Source organism: Lontra canadensis, unplaced genomic scaffold (assembly GCF_010015895.1).
Source record: "Lontra canadensis isolate GAN:19392208 unplaced genomic scaffold, GSC_riverotter_1.0 scaffold235, whole genome shotgun sequence".
In the NCBI taxonomy this organism is placed as follows: domain Eukaryota; kingdom Metazoa; phylum Chordata; class Mammalia; order Carnivora; family Mustelidae; genus Lontra; species Lontra canadensis.
Window position 1 is genome coordinate 15,909 of NW_022631229.1, and position 18,700 is coordinate 34,608.

The window sequence follows — 18,700 nt, forward strand, 5'->3', positions numbered from 1 at the left end:
CCCAAAATGTCATATAGTTGGAATCCTACAGTATGCCTTTTCAGATTGCCTTCTTTCACGTAGTAATAGTCATCTAAGTTTGCTGTATGTCTTTCCATGTCCCGATAGTTCCTTTCTTATTAGCACTGAATAGCATTCTATTACCTAGATGTACCACAACTTCTAATCATTTTTAAATTCTCTATCTGTAGAATTATTGAAAATGGTTGATGAGTCATCAGTTGTGGATTCAAATCCCAGCTCGAGGTCAAGCAACTTGACTGTCTAAAACTCAGTTGCCTGGTTTGTAACCACCTTATAGAGTTGTTAAGATTACAAATCTGTAAAAATTAACACCAAGGATGTACTACTGAGAAACCATGTTATCTGAAATCATAGACTGTCAGAAAGTTTGCTCTTTGAAATCATTGTAATAGTGAGAAGGGGACATCTCACTCTTGCCTGAAGGATCACTTTAACATAGAGAAGCAGGTATGATTTCCAACCCAGGTGCAGACCTTCAGAGGAGGGATTTCTGAAGATAACGTCGCACATTTATCTTAACTCTATAATTTCTGAAGAAACAGGACCTTGTGTCTGCTTCTCTGCCCAGGCATGATGCTGACTCCATTATATAGGATCTGCTTTGCCCTGGGTCCATTAAAGCTCTGCTTAATGTATAAATTTTACGTAACATTCATTCTTCCCCAAAACCTGTATTATCCCTGTGTCTTCTTTTGTTTGGTGAGGCACAATACACAGTTCCTCTGGACATTTTTTTAAAAAGATTTTATTTATTTATTTGACAGACAGAGATCACAAGTAGGCATAGAGGCAGGCAGAGAGAGAGGAGGAAGCAGGCTCCCCGCTGAGCAGAGAGCCCGATGCGGGGCTCGATCCCAGGACCCTGGGATCATGACCTGAGCTGAAGGCAGAGGCTTTAACCCACTGAGCCACCCAGGTGCCCCTGGACAGCTCTTTTTTTAAAAAGAAATACTTAGTAAATTGACCCAAGTGAATTAAGCTTTAATGATTTAGCACTGATATTAGAAATGTACATCAAGGGGTGCCTGGGTGGCTCAGTGGGTTAAAGCCTCTGCCTTCACTTCAGGTCATGATCCCGGGGTCCTCAGATCAAGCCCCGCATCAGGCTCCCCGCTCAGCGGGAAGCCTGCTTCTCCCTCTCCCACTCCCCCTACTTGTATTCCCTCTCTCGCTGTATCCCTCTCTGTCAAATAAAATCTTAAAAATGTATATCAGAAATGTATAAAAGGTGAATATAAGTTATCCAAGTATATGGACATTTATACTTACACATGCATTAACTTACATAGTCAAACACACATATGTTGATTCTGGGGGGAAAATCTGAGACACTTAAACTATTCTAAGTGTGAAATAGGTTTCAACAACATTCTGCATGAAACTAAATATGTGATATTATCATGTTTAGAAGCATAGTTTATGTTCTAGACCGAATGTTTGTGTCACCCCCCAAAATTCCTAAACTGAAACCTAATTTCCACTTGTACTGGCATTTGGAGGTGGTGCCTTGGAAGAGATTAGTGCCCTAATAAAATATTCCCCAAAGAGCTCCCTCACTCACCTCTCTGCCATGTGAGGACATAGCAAAAAGATGGCTATGAACGAGGAGGCTGGCCCTCACCAGACACTAGATCTGCTGGCACTTTGATTTTGGACTTTCCCAGACTCCAGAACTATGAGAAATAAATTTCTGTTGTTTATTAGCCACTATCTATGGTATTTTGTTATAGCAGCTTGAACCAACTAAAATAGTTGGTTTTAATTTTTTAACAGATACTGGCATAACATATTGGCTTATTAATAACCAAGGTGGGGGCACCTGGTTGGCTCAGTGGGTTAAGCCTCTGCCTTCAGCTCCGGTCGTGATCTCAGGGTCCTGGGATCAAGCCCGGCATAGGGCTCTCTGATCAGCAGGGAGCCTGCTTCCCCCTCTCTCTCTCTGCCTGCTGCTCTGCCTACTTGTGATCTCTCTCAAATAAATAAAATCTTTAAAAAAAAAAAAAAGGTGTTTTGCATACACAGTATCTCACTGTGGAAAAGATATTATTTGATCTTATTTTTTAAACTCTGTCTTTTCAACATAATAGCCACACACATTTAAATGTCTCCTTTTCTGCAGCAAGTTAACAATTTTATTGGACAGTGAGTCCCTTCAGTGTTTGGTTGTTGGACCTGACAAGGATTACACTAGACTACGCATGTAACACTACATAACGTTTATCTGTGCCTGGCACAGAGTAGGCACGCAAAAAAATATTTGCTGATAGAATTAATTTGATACACCATGTACAGGAGCAGTCATTTAAAACGGGCAAACGAACGGGATTTCAGTGTATCTATTTAAATTGTATTTTCTTTCTCTTCACGGATAAACTGAAGCGTTCAAAGGGCAAGTGGGCAGACTGGACCCGGACAGGTCAGTGAGGTGGATAGATTCCCAGCGGGATAGATTGCCAAAGCGTTGAGCGAACACAGTCCGGCACTAGGCAGCAGAACCTCCCTAACTTCTCCGCAGGGGCCGCCTCCGCCTCTTTGTCCCTGCCGGGGTCTCCTCCCTGCCTGCGGTGCCTTCTTCCCACAGCGGTCGCCTGGGCCGAGATGAAGCAGTTTCCGCCCTAACAGGGGTGGTCCGGCTCCGCCTGCTCTCGCGAGAACTGGTGGTCGCACACATTTCCTCCTCGTGCCTCCGCAGGCTTCCCCGTCACAGTTCCGCCCTTACTATCCCCACTTCTGTCCCGAAAAGCCACTTCCACCCAGAAAGGGGGTGGTGATCGGATCACTCTCCCCTGTCCATTCAAATGCCGCACAACTTTCGCCATCACCGTATCCTCCGCCGCTGTTCCTTCCGCCACAATCGACACAAACGAAACCACACACCCCCAGTTCAGGACGGGAGCTCTGTTTCGCTCCGGGAGGGGAAAGGGCTGTGAAGAAGCACGCCTCCATCCCCTCGCCCTCGGCTTCTCCCTTCTCGAGCCCGCCTCCTCCCCACGCACCCGCCCATCTCCGCCGAGACGAAGCCCGATTCGCCCTGAGAGAGGCGGGGCTGCTCGTCTGGCCCCGCTCTCGCGAGCGCTCGGACCTCTCGCGAGACCCGATGCCCGACTTGTGCGCCCGGGAAACCCCGTTGCTCCCTTTCCCCTGGCTGGCAGCGCGGAGGCCGCACGGTAAGGCGGGCGCTCCGGTTCGGGCTAGGTGCGGGGTGTCAGGGCCGGACTCCCCAGACGGGATCGCGTGCCCGAGGGCTCCGGGGCGACTGTGTGTGGCCGCCCCGCCCCTTGGAGCCGCAGCCACGTGCGAGCGGCAGGCCCGAACATGCCCTGTCGCCGCGGTCCGGACCAGGTGGGCGGCGTGGACGCGGGGGCCGTCCTCGGATGCGGGGCTAGGGTCTTCTAGCGTTTCCACAGCGGCTCCAGGCCGTGCTTTTGCGCAGAGATCTTGAGTGGCGGTGAACTCGAGCACCCACAGGCGGAGGGGCCTTAAGGGCCCAGTCCTGAAGCGGGGCCTTGGGAAGTAACAGGAGTGCGGAGGTTTCGGTCGCGTGGGGCGAGGTCCCGGCCCCTGTCATTCGTCCGCACGGGTCCTGAGCTCACGTGCTTGCTCTTTCTCCCTCAGATGCCTGGAGTTACTGTAAAAGACGTGAACCAGCAGGAGTTCGTCAGAGCTCTGGCAGCTTTCCTCAAAAAGTGAGTGTGAGGACCGGGGCTTCACCGTGGATGGAGGCTGTGGTCTTTGCCTGGCTCCTCGGTGGGCCTTGTTTTTCTTTTGGGGAGGGGTGGTGTGAGGTTTCATGTGGAGTTCTGTTGTCTGTATGAGGCCGCGTTTGGCTTGTAGTGGGGTTTCCATGCTTTGTATTCTGGGACACATGGGCCTCCTATTAACCTGCCCTTGTGCTGAGCAGAAGGGATTTGCCGGGTGGAGTTTGTGCGGGCCCCTGAATCGTGCTTTTCTCAATGTTGGTCCCAGGTCTGGGAAGCTGAAAGTCCCTGAATGGGTGGACACCGTCAAGCTGGCCAAGCATAAAGAGCTTGCTCCCTACGATGAGAACTGGTTCTACACACGAGCTGGTGAGGAACTCGGGCCTCTGGCTGGGGAGTGGGGGCTTGGATGACCTCTAGCACACACCATACCTTCCCATTATCTCTGAACCCAATATTGCAAGAGAGGTGAAACTCTTTAAGTCATAGCTGGCCTGCAGTGTGAGGAGAAACCTCAGACTGTCTGTGCATGCCCCGTGTGACACTCGGTAACTTCACATTCTGAGTCTCTTTCTCTGTAAGAGGTTTATGTGAGGACGTGTGGCTTCCTCTGAGCCTCCAGGAAAACCCAAAGTCAAATGAGTTCACATTTAAAGGGGGCATGTTTAGAGGGAGGTATTTATCTTTCTGTGTTAATGGGATCTAGACTCCGGTCCATCTGCACTGCTTGACTGTGTGATCTCCATCTGCCTGTGCCTCTTGCGGTCCTCTCTAAAATGGGGCTAACGATTTTACCACTGCAGGATTGTAGTGGGAATCAAATGAGCTTATGGCTGTAAAAATGCTGTTAAGTGTACTTGTGGCAGACTTCAAGTCAACTGTCTAGTTTTTATTCAGATCATCAGGCCAGCTTTCTCCTTGTCCCTCTAGTAAGTTTTTCTTGAGAGGTGGAGGTCTGGCCTTATCCCTGTTTGCTGTAAATCTTGGTAGGTCTCAAGGGCCCAAAGAAGGCCTTATGGTCACCCTGGTAACCATGCCAGCCCCTCCTCTTTTGTTAAGTCTTCCAGTGATGACAGCTTGGAATGAATGACTTAAATGTAGCACCTGATAGCACAGTGCTAATTTGCACCTGTCCTTGACATTTTGGGTTTCTCCAAGCTGTCAACCTACGAAGGCCTAATTTAGGAATTATAGGGGTGCTCAGTGCAAGACTGTTTGAGGTGGCAGCCTCTACACAGGCCTTCACTAAGGGCCCTTTGCCTCTGCAACCTTCAGCCCTCCTCTGTGGTATAGGGGCTCCATCCTGGCCAAAGCTTGTCTTCAGATAGGAAGTAGGTGGGAAGCAAGGTTTGGAAATTGAGAAGACTTCAGGATGACCTTGAGAAGAGTTGGCCTCGGTACAGGTTGCCTTGGCACTTCGGAGCAGACAGTTTTGTAGATTTGTGATGGACTCATACATGGAATGTCATGAGATCCACGCTAATTCAGGCTCTAGACTGGACGTAGGGGCCAATATGTCTCGGCCACAGCCTCAGACCACTGAGGATGAAACAGTCAACTCATGGGTAGGGTGGGTGGCATATACGTGTGGTGGGCATCACTGCTGTGCTTTTAGAAAATGGGGCTGGTGGAGGGAAGCTGACAGACTTCCCTGGGCACATCAGTGTTGGAGCCTGAATGAGACCACCACCCCACCCATCCATCTTGAGAAGCAAGGCTGCCTGGCCCTGAATGATCTTCGGCAATGCCCTGAGAATCAGTTAGGCAAGGCGGCTTCGGGTCTAAAATGAGAAATTCTAGCCTTTTTGGTATGGTCAGGTAGATACATGTATTTTGTTTAATCTGCCTAATTCAGAACTTACCAGGTAGTACTGGTGGTTTCTGTTTTCGTGGTTGTTGTCAGAAAGGTCAAGTAACATGCCAGCTAGTGATGCCTCAGATCTACTGCACCCACGCCATCACTTGAGGGGGCGGGTCTCCAGTTCTCTTCCCTTGGCTGCATTTCATGGTTTATGTTTGTAGTTGCGCAAAGCTTAGTGGGAAATTAGTTAAAGACGCTGGGCAGTACACACAGATGAGTCTTACTGTGGCTGTGGTTTTTTTCTGCCCGCCCTGCTCCTTTTCTGACAACTCACATGAAGTGTGTGTCCTCTACCTGCTCTCCTGGCCTCCTCTCCTCAAGGTTCCCAAATGCCTTTTTTTTTTTTTTTTTTAAGATTTTTTAATTCATTTGAGAGAGAGCATGCGTACCAGCAGGGTAAGCAGCAGGCAGAGGGAGGGCGAGACACAGGCTCCTTGCCAAGCAGGGGGAGCCTGATGTGAGGCTCTATCCCAGTACCCCAGGGTCATAACCGGAGCCAAAGGCAGACACCTAACCAACTGAGCAACCCAGTTGCCCCCCTTACTCCTTTTTTGATTTTGGCCTAACTGCCTTAGTGCCAGAGCGTGGTGGTTCTAGACCCAGGTTTGTTGAGTGTGTACCTTTTTTTTTTTTTTTTTTTTTTTTTTTTTTTTTTTTAATTTATTTCACAGATAGATATCACAAGTAGGTAGAGAGGCAGGTCAGGGGAGCAGGCTCCCTGCTGAGCAGAGAGCCCGATGCGGGGGCTCTATCCCAGGACCCTGGGATCATGACCTGAGCCAAAGGCAGAGGCTTTAACCCACTGAGCCACCCAGGCACCCCAGAGTGTGTACCTTTTTGTTGGGACACTGCCATGCCCAGAGGCAGAGTTGCAGTTGTGACATCCCACGTGACATACTATAGCGAAGATTCTGACTTTAACCCTTTGCAGGGGAAGTTTGCCAGCTGGAGTGCTCCCACCTCGTTAGGGCTAGCTCATACTCTGGACAAATCCTAGGAGATCCTTCATTACCAAAGAGGAAACTGATGTACAGACAGGCAGGGTGACCCTGGGAGAGTCCTGGGATGCTAACTCCAAAACCAGGGTCTGTGTCATATGTGCTTTATTCCTTCTCTGGATCATGGGGCCTTGGCTCATCCCCTTGGGGGTATGGAACCAGAGCGCAGTGGGGCAGTGGTCTGTCCTGGAGGCTGAACTCTGGCAGGAGGTGGTGTGGGGATTGACGTCTGGAGTCATGTGGGGGCCATCGTGGAGCGACCAGGTTTTGATCTCCGGGGGTGGATAAAACAGGACATGGCAGAACCCACCTGAGGGTGCTCTGGAAGAGGGACAGAGCTATAGGAGTGAGAAGTACTGAGGCACAGTGGTGTGGGGTGAAGGGTGAGGTAGGGCTGGAAAGAACCTGTGTCAGGAGCTGCTCTGAGAGCATCAAGGAAAGGCCAACGTTGGGCTTTGTGAAGGGGGTGTTTCAGTATGGCCTTAGGCAAGTCTCTTGACCTCTCGATTCCCAGAAGGTCCTGCTTGGGAGTGAGGTGAGAATCCATTGTCTTGTCAGCAAGCTGCTGCTGAATTGGGACATCTGAATGCGTTTCATGGTAGGATCGAACCTGGTCCTCTCTGACTCCTGCTGTGTTATGGGCAGGACGGAGGCCTTGGAGACCATGCAGGAACAAGTTAAGGGATGACAAGGCTGGGAAAGTAAGTCTGTCCTTACAAGCTCAGCAGAGAAGGGTTGAGGGCAAGATGTATCTGGGAGGCCACTTTGTGACCCAGTAGGTCAGGATGGAATCACAGATCTGAACTTAAAACCAGCTGTTGAGATGCTGAGCTGCGAAGACACCTGTGCAGCTCCCGTGGTCTGCCAGGTGCTCCAGTCCCCCCTCAGTCCCTGGTGACATTCCTCCACATGGTGGCCCAGTGCACAGGACGTGCTGCTGGTCCTTCTTTTGCAGGTGGAGGTGCAGACTGGTTACTAGGGACAGGATTTCCCAAGAGGAGCACAGCAGAAAGCCCTCAGAGGGACTCGAGAAGCCATTTGTGGGGACACCTGGCTCACCGCGCCCCTTATAAACCGCAGGATGGCCCAGATTTGTGGCATAACAGCTCTACTTCAAAGGGATTGGGACCTGGGTCTCCAGCAGGGGTGGGGAGGTGTGGGAAACGGGTCAATATTTTGTAGAATTCGTTTATTTTGACTGTAATACTTTTCAATTTGTGAAGTTAATACTCTCTCTTATAATGGGTCAGGAAAATATTATCAGCGGGGTTGGGTGGGGGGGCACCTAGGCTTGTGATGTCTGACACCACACTGGATGATTTTATGCACCTTTAAAAAAAATTTTTTTAACGGAACCCACCTCCCCTTCCTTGAAGAAACTAACAGCTGGACTTGGCTGGAGCTTATTCTCTGCCGCTCCCTCCTCGGATGAAGGAAATCTTGCCCTTTGGGTACCGTGGCCCAGACCGCTGGAATCGGGGGCGGACTCCCAGCTGCTGAGCAGCAGTGTTGGGGTTCAGACCCGGTGTTACCGCACAGCTCAGGGGTTGGCCACCCCTTTTCATACAGAGCCCAGATCGGGACTGGGCGGAGCCTTGGTCCTGTCTTGGCCAGGCCTCTCCTGGGCATCTGTACACTCCGTGTTCATCTCACCCCCTTTGTGAAGCCGTCCTGTGCTCCCCAGCCCTGGGGGCGGCCCACATGGGAGAGCGGGTCTCCACCCCAGTCAGTGCATGCTCTGGGAACGGCTCAGTGGGGAAGGGTGGTCGCTGCTGGGCATATGAGTTGGTCTGAAAGTCTGGGGTGCTCCGGTGATGTCACTGGAAGGGGGTTTGGGCTTGGAGGGGGGCTATGGGGTAAAGAGGGAGCAAGAACCAAGGAGAAGGGTTTTTTAAAGTGAGCAGAGACTGCAAGCAGGGAACCTGAGGTGCAGGTGTATGGTGGCCCTGATGGGTAGGGGTGGTTTCGGCTGTGCTGTGGCCCCCAGAAGCCCTCCGCTGTATCTGGAGACCATCTTACAGGGGTGGAGAGGGCAGGGGAACAACTACTCTGAGGGGGCAGGCAGGGAGGAGGAGTTCCCATTTTCCCCTACCCTGAGCTGGCAGCACTGGATGGCCATGGCCATGGCCTGGCACCGGCTCTTGGGAGTGAGTGGTTACTGCCCGAGTGAGTCCTGATTCCCTCTCTGAACTGCAGGACTAAACCTTATGTGCTGGGCTTCAGGAGCTCTGGAGTGACCTAGAAGCCCAGTATCGGGCCCCAGTTCCTTTGCATTTCAGTGGCCCCCTGAGGTAGAAAGCCAGAACAGTCTGGAGGGGCTGTTCCTCAGAGCTGTGTGACATGAGGCCAGTGTCTTCCGGAGCCTGTTGGCTTTTCTGTGAAGGAGAACGACGCTAGACACCTGGGCAGTGACAGCCACGCTCTTCTGAGGGACCATTACTCCTGGTTCTCAGATGAGGGTGAGTGGCGAGCCAAGGCCATACAGGCAGGCCAGGTCCTGAGGCCATCTTAACTGCCTCAGGGAGAAGCAGCCCTGTTGAACAGAACAGTGAGGGACGGAGGACTTGCCCAAGCCGGGCTAGGGCTGAGAAGCCTGTGTCCCTAGTGGGTTGGGATACCCATTCCAGGTTGCATGGGGTGTTTGTTCTAACTCTGAGTTTTCCGGGGCCGAGGGGCTCAGGGGGCTGTACCTGGTTGGCGGCCTGGCCCTCCTACCCTGCTGCCCCTCAGGCCTGGGCATGTGGAGGTGGACAATCACGACTTAAAGCGTTTGCCAGGCTCTACCTGCAGGACAGAGTCCCACCTCACAGCAGCACGGCTGTGGCAGGCCCTCCAGTCTCCCAGGCTGGACGCAGGGTGCAGGGACACTTAGTGTGGGATAGCTGGGTGGTGGGAGCCTGCCACTGGGTCTTGGTGTGTGTTCTCAGTTCCCCAGGCTATACAATGGGAAGAAGTAGCAGCCACACACAGAAGTGATTTGTGTGTGACCTTGAGCAAGGCCCTTCCCGTGGCCTGCCTCAGCCGTGGAGAGGAGCCTTCTCTGCTTGAGAAGCATCCTCACATCTGCACACACACACCCCCCCCCCCACAGCTTCCACAGCACGGCACCTGTACCTCCGGGGCGGCGCTGGGGTCGGCTCCATGACCAAGATCTACGGGGGACGCCAGAGAAATGGGGTCATGCCTAGCCACTTCAGTAGAGGCTCCAAGAGCGTGGCCCGCAGGGTCCTGCAAGCCCTAGAGGGGCTGAAAATGGTGGAAAAGGACCAAGATGGGTAAGCAGGGGTGGGGGGAGTGATGAAGAGACTTGGGGTCAGATCACCTGTAATGAAGTTATCTAGAACCATCCTTCCTCTGTGTGGGGAAGTGCTGGGTTTGTCCTGCACAGGCTGCAGCTGCCCCTTAGGCAGGGGATTCTGCAGAAAAGTGAACAGTGAGGGGCCTCGCCCCGACCTCGCTGGCTGACTACCCTGAGCTCCAGGAAGGTAATTTAGCGACTGTCCACTTTCATTAGCCTGCTCGTTAACTTTTCCCAATTGATTTTTCGGGGCTTTTGATCTAATGCTTGCACAAACGACACCCCGGCAGCTCCCAGGGGGGCTCCTGCTCCTGCCCCCAGCTCGTTAGAATGCAGCTGACTGGGGCCCTCAGTGGGACTTGGCTGGTGTCATGTGGGCCCATGGCCAGGTGCCTTCTTGGGAAGCCTGGCTCGCATCCAGGAGGGGCCTGGCAGTGACAGGGCTAAGAGCCTGTGCTCACGGGGCGCTGCATGACTCTTCTCCCGCAGGGGCCGCAAACTGACACCTCAGGGACAGAGAGATCTGGACAGAATCGCCGGACAGGTGAGGCCTGGGTGTGGGCCGGGGCTGGGTCCCTGAGTCACTGCACAGGGAGCTTCAGAGCCTGAGCTTTGTTTAGGTCACTGTCCTCCCCTGGAGGGCACTGCCCGGGGCGGGGTGGGGCAGGAGAAAATTCTGACTGCTTTCCGGCTAGAGCCGGTTGGAAATGCTGGTGCCGGGGTGAAGGGGCCCCAGGCCTGCGGTGCAGCTGGGCTTGCTCCTCAAGCAGGACCTGTTCCCCACAGCTGCCTCTGCCCACGTCCGCCGCCTTAGGATTGGGGCTGCGCTGTTTCCTCCTATTCATGCCTGCTGAGCACCAGATGGGACGGGTGTGGAGGGGGGAGGCAAGCCAGCTCAGAACTCCGGCCTCTGTCCAGATGACTGTTGGCTGGACACCTTGGGGCAGAGTCCATTTGCCTGGAGCCAGTCATGTTCCCCCTGCCCGTAGACCCCTAGGGGGTGGTAGTGAGGGCTCAGTGGGCTACCATGGTGGGAGCCCCCCAGCACCAGCCATGGACCCATTGTTGGTTTTCTTCTTTATGTATCGTTGACTCAGGCCTCCTAGGAGCTTTGAAGGGGGCTTAGCCACTTAGTCAAGGAGCAAAAAATAGGTGTCGGCCCCCTGGGCATCCGGGGGCAGCCTGGAAGGACCTGGTGAACTCTTCCAGGGCAGGGCAGAGCCTGGCACGGACATCAGTGTGGGTGACAGGGCAGTGGGCGTTGGAATCCCACTTCGTATCCTTGAGTCCCAGTTGGTGCTTCTGTAAAATGGGGAAGTGCCTGAGGGTGTAGGGTTCAGACCCAGGGAACATGCTTCAGCCCACACTCCCTTGGGCAGTGGGAGCTGCTCCAAAATGCCTGAACACAGACCCCATGCCTGATCCTAATTACTTTCCCATCTCTTCCCGCAGGTGGCAGCTGCCAACAAGAAGCATTAGAACAAATGCTGGGTTAATAAATTGCCTCATTCATAATCCTCGTCTGGGTCTCTTTCTCTCTCTCGGCTGGCTGTTCCCCTTCCACTGGGGGGCGCCAGGAAGGAGCCCTGAACTTCACTTCTTCCCTCGTGAAAGGGGCATCCCAGGGTGCCCCCTGGGGGGCTGTGGCATCAATAGCCACGGAAGCCTGAAGCCCAGCCTTCCTGCCCCAGCTGGGCTGGTGGTTGGGTGGGACCTGGAGGCTCTTGCCCTTCCCCCCACATCCTGCCTTTGCTGTTCTCAGTAAGATGAGAAACTGAAAGGAGTGGCTGTTGAAGCAAAGGCCCCACTTGGGTCCTGGGAGCAGAGGTAGCACTCTGTCCACTGCTGGAACAAAGCAGGAGGGGCAGGTGGCTTTTTCCCTGAAGGAGGTAGACTGGGACAGCAAGCCTTCACTCCTGGTGGTTGAGTGTTCCTGGCGTGCACCTTTTGGAGCTCATCTCTCCCCAGAGTTGGGGTGGGGTGCCACTTTCCACACTCTTCACCGTCTGAGGGGAGGGGTGTGCCGGGCTCCTGCACAGAGGTTGAGGTGGGCCTTTAGGTGGCACCACCTCTGGGGTCCTGTGTGGCGATTGGCTCTTGGTGTGAATGGAGTGGGACCTTTGAAGGGCTCTAAATGGGCATGTGCCAGCAGACCCCAGAAAGCTGAACCTGGAGAAGTGGCCCAATGTGACCAAACCCACCCCTGCCTGGGGAACACTGAGATGCTGAGCCTGAGCTGGCTTGGCCAAGGTCTCCTGATTTTCCCCAGCCGGGGTTATTGGGATCCATTTACTTCCAGTGTGAAGTCTGGGCTTTGAACTCAGACTTGACTTCCAGCTCTGACCCTAATTCTGTGCAATCCTGGGCAATTTATTCCTCCTCTGAGCCCTGCACTTGTATCACTCCTGAGGGATCTGCAGTTACCATATAGATGTGCCTTGGCTCAGAGCAGCACACCAAGCACATGACCCACTGGTTACTTGGTTGGTGTTCAGGATGGAAAAAAACAGAATCCCACATCTGGCGGGAAATGAAGCTGTCATCCCTCCCAGTTCCAGCTCAAGTCTGCTGATGGATTTATACGGATTAAACAGCCCGCCACATGGCAAGGTATGTAGTACACTTAGACTAGGCAACCCTGCAAAGGTGCCAGAAGCACCCACATTTGGGGCATAAGGAAAGTCAAGTCACAAGTTGGGTCATCCGGCTGTGCATCACAGCAAAGGGGTGGCAAAGCCGGAACTTGAATTCGGGCAACCAGGCTCTAACCATTGTAATGAACTGCCCTTTGGAAGTAAGGGAAGTGGAAACACAAGACCCAGGGGATTATGAGCCTGGGCATGGCTTTGGGCCACTCCCTGTTCTGGACTCATTTCCTTTTTTGTCAACTGAGGATGAAGAGGTCCTGGAATAGGCAAGAGAACGCAATGCAGCGAGGTCCAGTACCTGGTTGGCACACATGGCACCAGGCCCACGTGCTGGCCGAGACGCAGGTGGGTGTCCCCAATAGGCCCGCCGAGCCTGAGGGCCTGCGATCCAGCAGCTGTCCCTCTGGCCACTGGGGGGCAGTCGAGGGCCTGGAAATGGACTCGCCAAAGAAGGAGAGGAATTCGTAGGGCTGCCGCATCTGTGCCGGCGGGTTCTTCCTGGGCGGGGAGGGGGGGTGGTCCATAAGGAGGAACTAAAATGTGGAGGGGCTGATAACCTGCTACACAGCCATGGTCACAGAAGAACACCTAGGTCCCCAGAGGGTCGGGAAGGGAGGAGGGCTCCCAGGCTAGAGAAGGGGAACTGTGTCCTTTTTTCACGGCTGGGCAAGGGGGGTTAGGAGAGCCCAGATTACCGGAGAAGAAACTGAGGCCCAAGCAACCAGTCAGCTGACAGGTCCTGAGAGTCAAACACAGGACCCATGAACTCGAGGCCCATGCTCCTCTGTGTGGGTGACAGTTGCATTTTTTTTTTTTAAATTGTGCTTTGAGCATGCAAAACAGTATACCTATTAGTGTGTAAGAAAGACCCGTGGACCGACTGCCCAACTTTTTTTCTTTTAAAGATTTTATTTATTTGACAGATTGCAAGTAGGCAAAGAGAGAGGGAAGCAGTCTCCCTGCCAAGCAGAGAACCTGATGCGGGGCTCTATCCCTGGACCCTGAGATCATGACCTGAGCCGAAGGTAGAGGCTTAACCCACTGAGCCACCCTGGCGCCCCTCCACTGCCCAACTTAAGAAGTAAAACAAGACCTAAAGCCAAGACAGTCAAAGTTGTTTGTGTACCCCTCCCAGTCCCAGCCCTCTTCCCTTCCCCCAGAGGGAACCCCTCTCAGGAACTGGGTGCCACTCACCTGCATGGGTTCACACCTCAACTACAGACCCACGTGTTCCTAACAGTACCTGATGTTTCGCCTTTTGAAAACAAGTCAACTGTTGCACGCTACATGGTTTTTTGTCCTTTTCACCTCATTTCTGAGATGCAGGCGTGTTGACGAGTGGAGCACTGCCTTTTCCCCTGCTGAGTGCTACTCTGCTAGTTGCCTACGTCACACTGTGCGCATCCCATTCTGCTGCACACAGACTTTCTGTTTCAGTTTTTGCCACCGAATATCTCCGTGAGCTAACTACCCCCACTCTGTGTCTCCTCGCGTGGGTATGTGACAGTGCCCCAACTGCTCACAAACATCTCAACAATCGCCTGTGATTCCCCACCCCAACTCCTCAGACTCAGTTTCCTTCCACGTGACCTAAAATAATGCTCAGAGGCACGTGGGCACACATAAGTGACTTCGAATCTCTGCTCCCCTGCTCACAAGCTGTATTATACCGGGGCAAGCGATGGCATCTCTCTGGGCCCATTTTTTCTGTAAAAATGGGGTGGGGAGGGGTGGCCTACCTTGCCCAATCGTGGAGAGGCTGACTCTCATCAAGATCCTGTCGTGATTTTAACTCCCCAGGTGCTGGGAACATCATCTCCGGTCACAACACTGGGGGGATACACTTGTGCTCATCTCTCGGATTAAAAATGCCAAGGCTGGGGCACCAGGCTGGCCAGGCCAGAAGACCATGTGACATTTGGCTTGGGGTTGTGAGTTTGAGCCGCACGCTTTGTGTAGAGATTTACTTTAAAATTTAAAAAAAAAAATGTTTTTTAATGCCAAGGCTCAGAACAGGAAGCCACCGCCTAGTCGTAGAGCTCATTTATTCCTCCTGAGCATTAATACAAACCACCTTTTACTGAGCACCTACTATGGGCTGGGCCGTGTGTTCAGAACTTTGCACGCACAACCCCTTTAAATCCTGATTCCAACACCAAGAAGTGAAGACACAGAGGCTCAGAGAGGACATGAGCTCTGCCTAAGGCCAGTGTGGAGCGGAGAGCAGGCTGAGAACCACCGCCCCGACAAATCGCCTGCAGGCAGGGGCACCTCGAACTCTGGCTCCCTGGGGCTTCCTTGCCAGGACTGGTCTCTTTCCCCTCCCTCCCAACAGCCTCCCCTCAGGGGAATTGTGGCCACAGGTGCAGGGAGCAGTTTCTCTCCACCCGGGGCCTGCAGCTCACCAGCAGGGCCTGCCCCAGGGGCCCAGAGCAGAAGGGCCCAGCAGCAGGGCCATTGGAGCCCATCTCCGGCAGGGCTGGGCAGGAAGTAGGGCGGGGTTTCAGGCCAGCCGAGGTGGAATCTGGTACCCCAGGACTGCTGCAGCCCAGACCGACCAACCCACTGGGAGAGATGCCTGGGGGTCCCAGAGTCCTCCAAGTGCTGCGTGCCACCATCGAGCTCTTCTTCCTAATCTCTGCTGTTGGCCTGGGTACGTGGCTGACAGGCTGGTGCTGGGGGGGGCGGGGTGGGGGGAGCAGTGGGGTGGGGAGGACTGAGGAGGCTGGAGAGAGGGCTCAGGCAGAGAGAAAGGCCCTGCTCAGGGCGCGAGGAGCCAGTAGGTGTGGGGGGCGGTGCTGGGAGAGCCCCTGAAGCAGCCTTCCTGGGCAGGCTGCAGGGACGAGGGGAGGCCGGAGGGGGTTCAGCAAAGTTTAAGGGGCGTCCACAGCCACATGGAAGGAGACAGGGGCAACAGACGACTTCCCCACCCCCTCAACCCCACAGGTCAAAATAAGGAACTAAGGTCGCCCTTGACTGAGCTTCAGAGCTGGGGCAGGAAGGGGACTTGCAGGGTAGGGCTCAGCTTCAGAAAGAAGAAACCGGTTTCTCCTTCTCTGCCTTGAATCTCAGTCACCCCACTGCATAGGGAGCTCCCTTTCAGTGCTGGGGAAGGGGGTGCCTCATCCACGCTGCCCTCCCGGCTGCCCACCCCCACCCCACCCCCACCCCACGCAATGCCAGCTGGTGGGGCTGTGACCACTGGAGCTGAGGTTGCTGCCTCTCTCCCCACCTCTTCCTCCTCCTCTCTTCCTCACCTCCCACCTCCTCCTTCCAGAAGAGGCTAGCCAAGCCAGTCCTATGGGCTGGCCTTCGCGGGGTTTGGGGGGTACTGGAAGCTGGGGTTTCCTCAGCAGCCAACCCCGTTGCTGAGGCCCTCCCCTAACCCCCAGCCCAGCCACCAGCTGAGGTCACTCCTAACCCCCAGGTTGACAGAAGCAATGAGGGGTGGGCCTGAGGTCACAGGGCAAGGGGGGCCCGAAGGCTCAGGGTTTGAAACACCAACCACTCTTGCTGCCCTCATGATGCCAGACAACAAATTTGCCCTCCCTGGGCCTCAGCTGTCCCACCTATAAAATGGGTTAATGAGAAAACCTACCTCTAAGGCTTTTGTGAGATTATACCAGATAAAGTGCCAGATGTCAGGTGGGGCTGGGGACTGATGGGAAAGTGAGCCTGGAAGGCCTCCAGGAGGCGGTGAGGCCCAAACGGATTCTGGACAGGGGCACTTCTGCCACTAGGATGCCAAATATCCAAATGCCTGTGAGTTCAGTGGGGCCAAAGCACAGAGCACAGGTGGGGAGGGTGGCAAAAGGCACACTGGAGAGGTGGGGGGGGCACCCACAGAGGTGTCCTCGTCCCCATCCTCCACAGGTGTGCCCTCTCTCTGCTCCCCTTGGTACTACTCTCCCTACAGAGGCAACCTCACTCCCTGCACTGTGGGCCCCCTCCCCCAGGCCCCTCTTCTCCCCAGAGAGTGTCCTTAACCTCCTACCCCCCACACACATATGCACCCTGGGCTGCTGCCACTGCTGGGGCCTGGGTCCCCATCACAATCCCCAACGCTTCCACGTCTCTGCAGGCCCCAGGTGCCAGGCCCTGTGGGTGGACGAGGGCCCGCCCTCAGTGACCGTGAGCCTAGGGGAGGAGGTCCACGTCCCGTGCCTGTACAACCACAGTAGCCGCGACAGCACCTTCAACGTCACGTGGTGGCGCATCATCCAAGGCAATGCCACCTGGCCAGACATTTTCTGGAGTTACGGCCAGGGCCCCCGCAGCGAGCTGAGCATCCAGGCCGCAAACAAGAGCCACAGAGGCCTGTACAGGTGCCGGGTGGAGGAGAAAGGTCTCAACCAGAAAGTCAATGAACAGTATTCCTGCGGCACCTACATCCGTGTGCGCGGTGAGCCAGCCAGCGGCGCCCTGGCCCCCTCCCACCCCACCCCTGCCCCACCTGCGCGGTGGGGGTGGAGCCGGTGCCCCCTTCCCTTGTGGGCTTCCTTGCTTCCCACTCATGCTCACTGCAGGTGGGGGGCTTCGGAGGTTTCTGTCTGGCCGGGACAGGGCTGGGATGCCTGGCGGGTTGGGGGTGGGAGGCCCTCGTGCTCTGAGCGGCTCCCCTCCTCTCAGAGCGGCTCCCCAGACCCTTCCTGGACATGGGAGAAGCCACCAAGAACAACCTCATCACAGCCGAGGGCATTGTCCTGCTCTTCTGCGCCGTGGTGCCTGGGACCCTGCTGCTGTTCAGGGTGAGCCCCTAGGGACTGGGGCCTGCTGAGGTGGAGGTCCCCCTAAAAATGGGAAAGTGACAGCACCCTCACAGGACTGAGGGACACCTGAATTTGTAAAGGGTGCGGGGCCCAGCGGCGCATCCTTGCTCGGTCTCCTTGCAGGGTTGTTCTCATTACCCCTCACCAGGTGTACCTCACTCTGGCCCCCCACCCCCTAGCCATGGTGTCTCATTCTGGCTGCCCCCCCTCCAGGAGCACAGGGGCCCTCAGATGTGGCCAGGGAAGACTGGGGACTGGCTGTCCTCCTGGAGTCACTGAATTGCTCCAACCCTGCCTTAGGTGACAGTCCAGCCACTGCCATTTCTAGGAGAGTTGTTATTTGTGCAAGAGCAGTAAGGCAGGGACCCAGAGACACCTGCCACTCAACTGCTGTGTGGCTTTGGGCCCAGTCCTTACCCTCTCTGGTAAAGCACCTCTCGGCACCCCGGAGTGTTGTTCGGGAAAACATATTCTCCCCCCACACCCCCTCACTGAGGCTCCCAATCACCCCCTCCCAGAAACGATGGCAGAATATGAAGTTTGGGATGGACGCCCCAGATGACTACGAAGATGAAAACCTATATGAGGTGAGTGGTGGTGGAGACAGGCAAGGGACATGTGCATTGGGGTTCTCATGGGGGTCCTCCCTGGGGTCATCTGGGGGCAGGGTCTGGGCATCAGGGCGCTGAGGCCCCCCACCACATGTTCACCCCAGGGCCTGAACCTGGATGACTGCTCCATGTATGAGGACATCTCCCGAGGCCTCCAGGGCACCTACCAGGACGTGGGCAGCCTCCACATCGGAGATGGGGACGTCCAGCTGGAGAAGCCGTGACCCTGTGGGCTGCCCTGGCTGGCTGGGCTGCCAGCTCTGGTGTCCCCCTCCCCGCCTCCTCCTGTTCTCTTTTCATCATCTTTCCCGGGAGTGTCCTGACTCAACTTCCCCCTTGAGCATGTCTGCTCTTCTTCCTTCTAGACTATCCTCATCCCCCTGCACATACCCCAATTCAGCCCTCCTCCTGCAGCTTTTCCCAGCCTCCCCCCCCACACCCAGCGGGTAATGAGCCCTTAATCGCTGCCTCCAGGGGACCTGATTGCTGAGCCTCGTTAGTGTCCCCTCCCCCTCCCTGCTCTGTCATGGCCACTTAGTGATAATAAATCCCTCCCTACGCAGACCTTGGCAGGAGTCGTGGATCTCATGGAGAAGCTCCCCTCTTCTGGTGGGACCCTGGAGTCCAGGCCTCGGGCCCCTTCTCTCTTACACCCAGGATCCTGCCCCCACCGATCCCCCAACCCCCACCCGTGCCCACTCCCTACACCTGGGGCCAGGTAACCAGACAGAAATAAGTGTTTGGAGAAGCGCCTCACCCTAGGCTAGGTACCTGAGCAGGCAGGGGACACAGG

At 54.9% G+C, this 18,700-nt stretch overlaps 2 protein-coding genes across 2 annotated transcripts; both read left to right on the forward strand.

The window, feature by feature from the left end:
* Window positions 1–3,068: 3,068 nt before the first annotated feature.
* Window positions 3,069–11,394, forward strand: RPS19 (ribosomal protein S19). Its single transcript, XM_032849603.1, has 6 exons — window positions 3,069–3,191; window positions 3,640–3,710; window positions 3,991–4,091; window positions 9,673–9,856; window positions 10,369–10,423; window positions 11,332–11,394. The coding sequence occupies exons 2-6, from the start codon at window positions 3,640–3,642 to the stop codon at window positions 11,356–11,358; spliced, it is 438 nt and encodes a 145-aa protein (XP_032705494.1). The 5' UTR covers window positions 3,069–3,191; the 3' UTR covers window positions 11,359–11,394.
* A 1,412-nt stretch (window positions 11,395–12,806) lies between these two features.
* CD79A (CD79a molecule) lies at window positions 12,807–18,471 on the forward strand. Its single transcript, XM_032849620.1, is given in 7 exon segments — window positions 12,807–12,991; window positions 14,793–14,956; window positions 14,959–15,180; window positions 16,609–16,929; window positions 17,157–17,275; window positions 17,815–17,883; window positions 18,012–18,471. Coding segments are annotated over 7 exon segments (1,200 nt in total). The 3' UTR covers window positions 18,132–18,471.
* The last annotated feature ends 229 nt before the right edge of the window (window positions 18,472–18,700 follow it).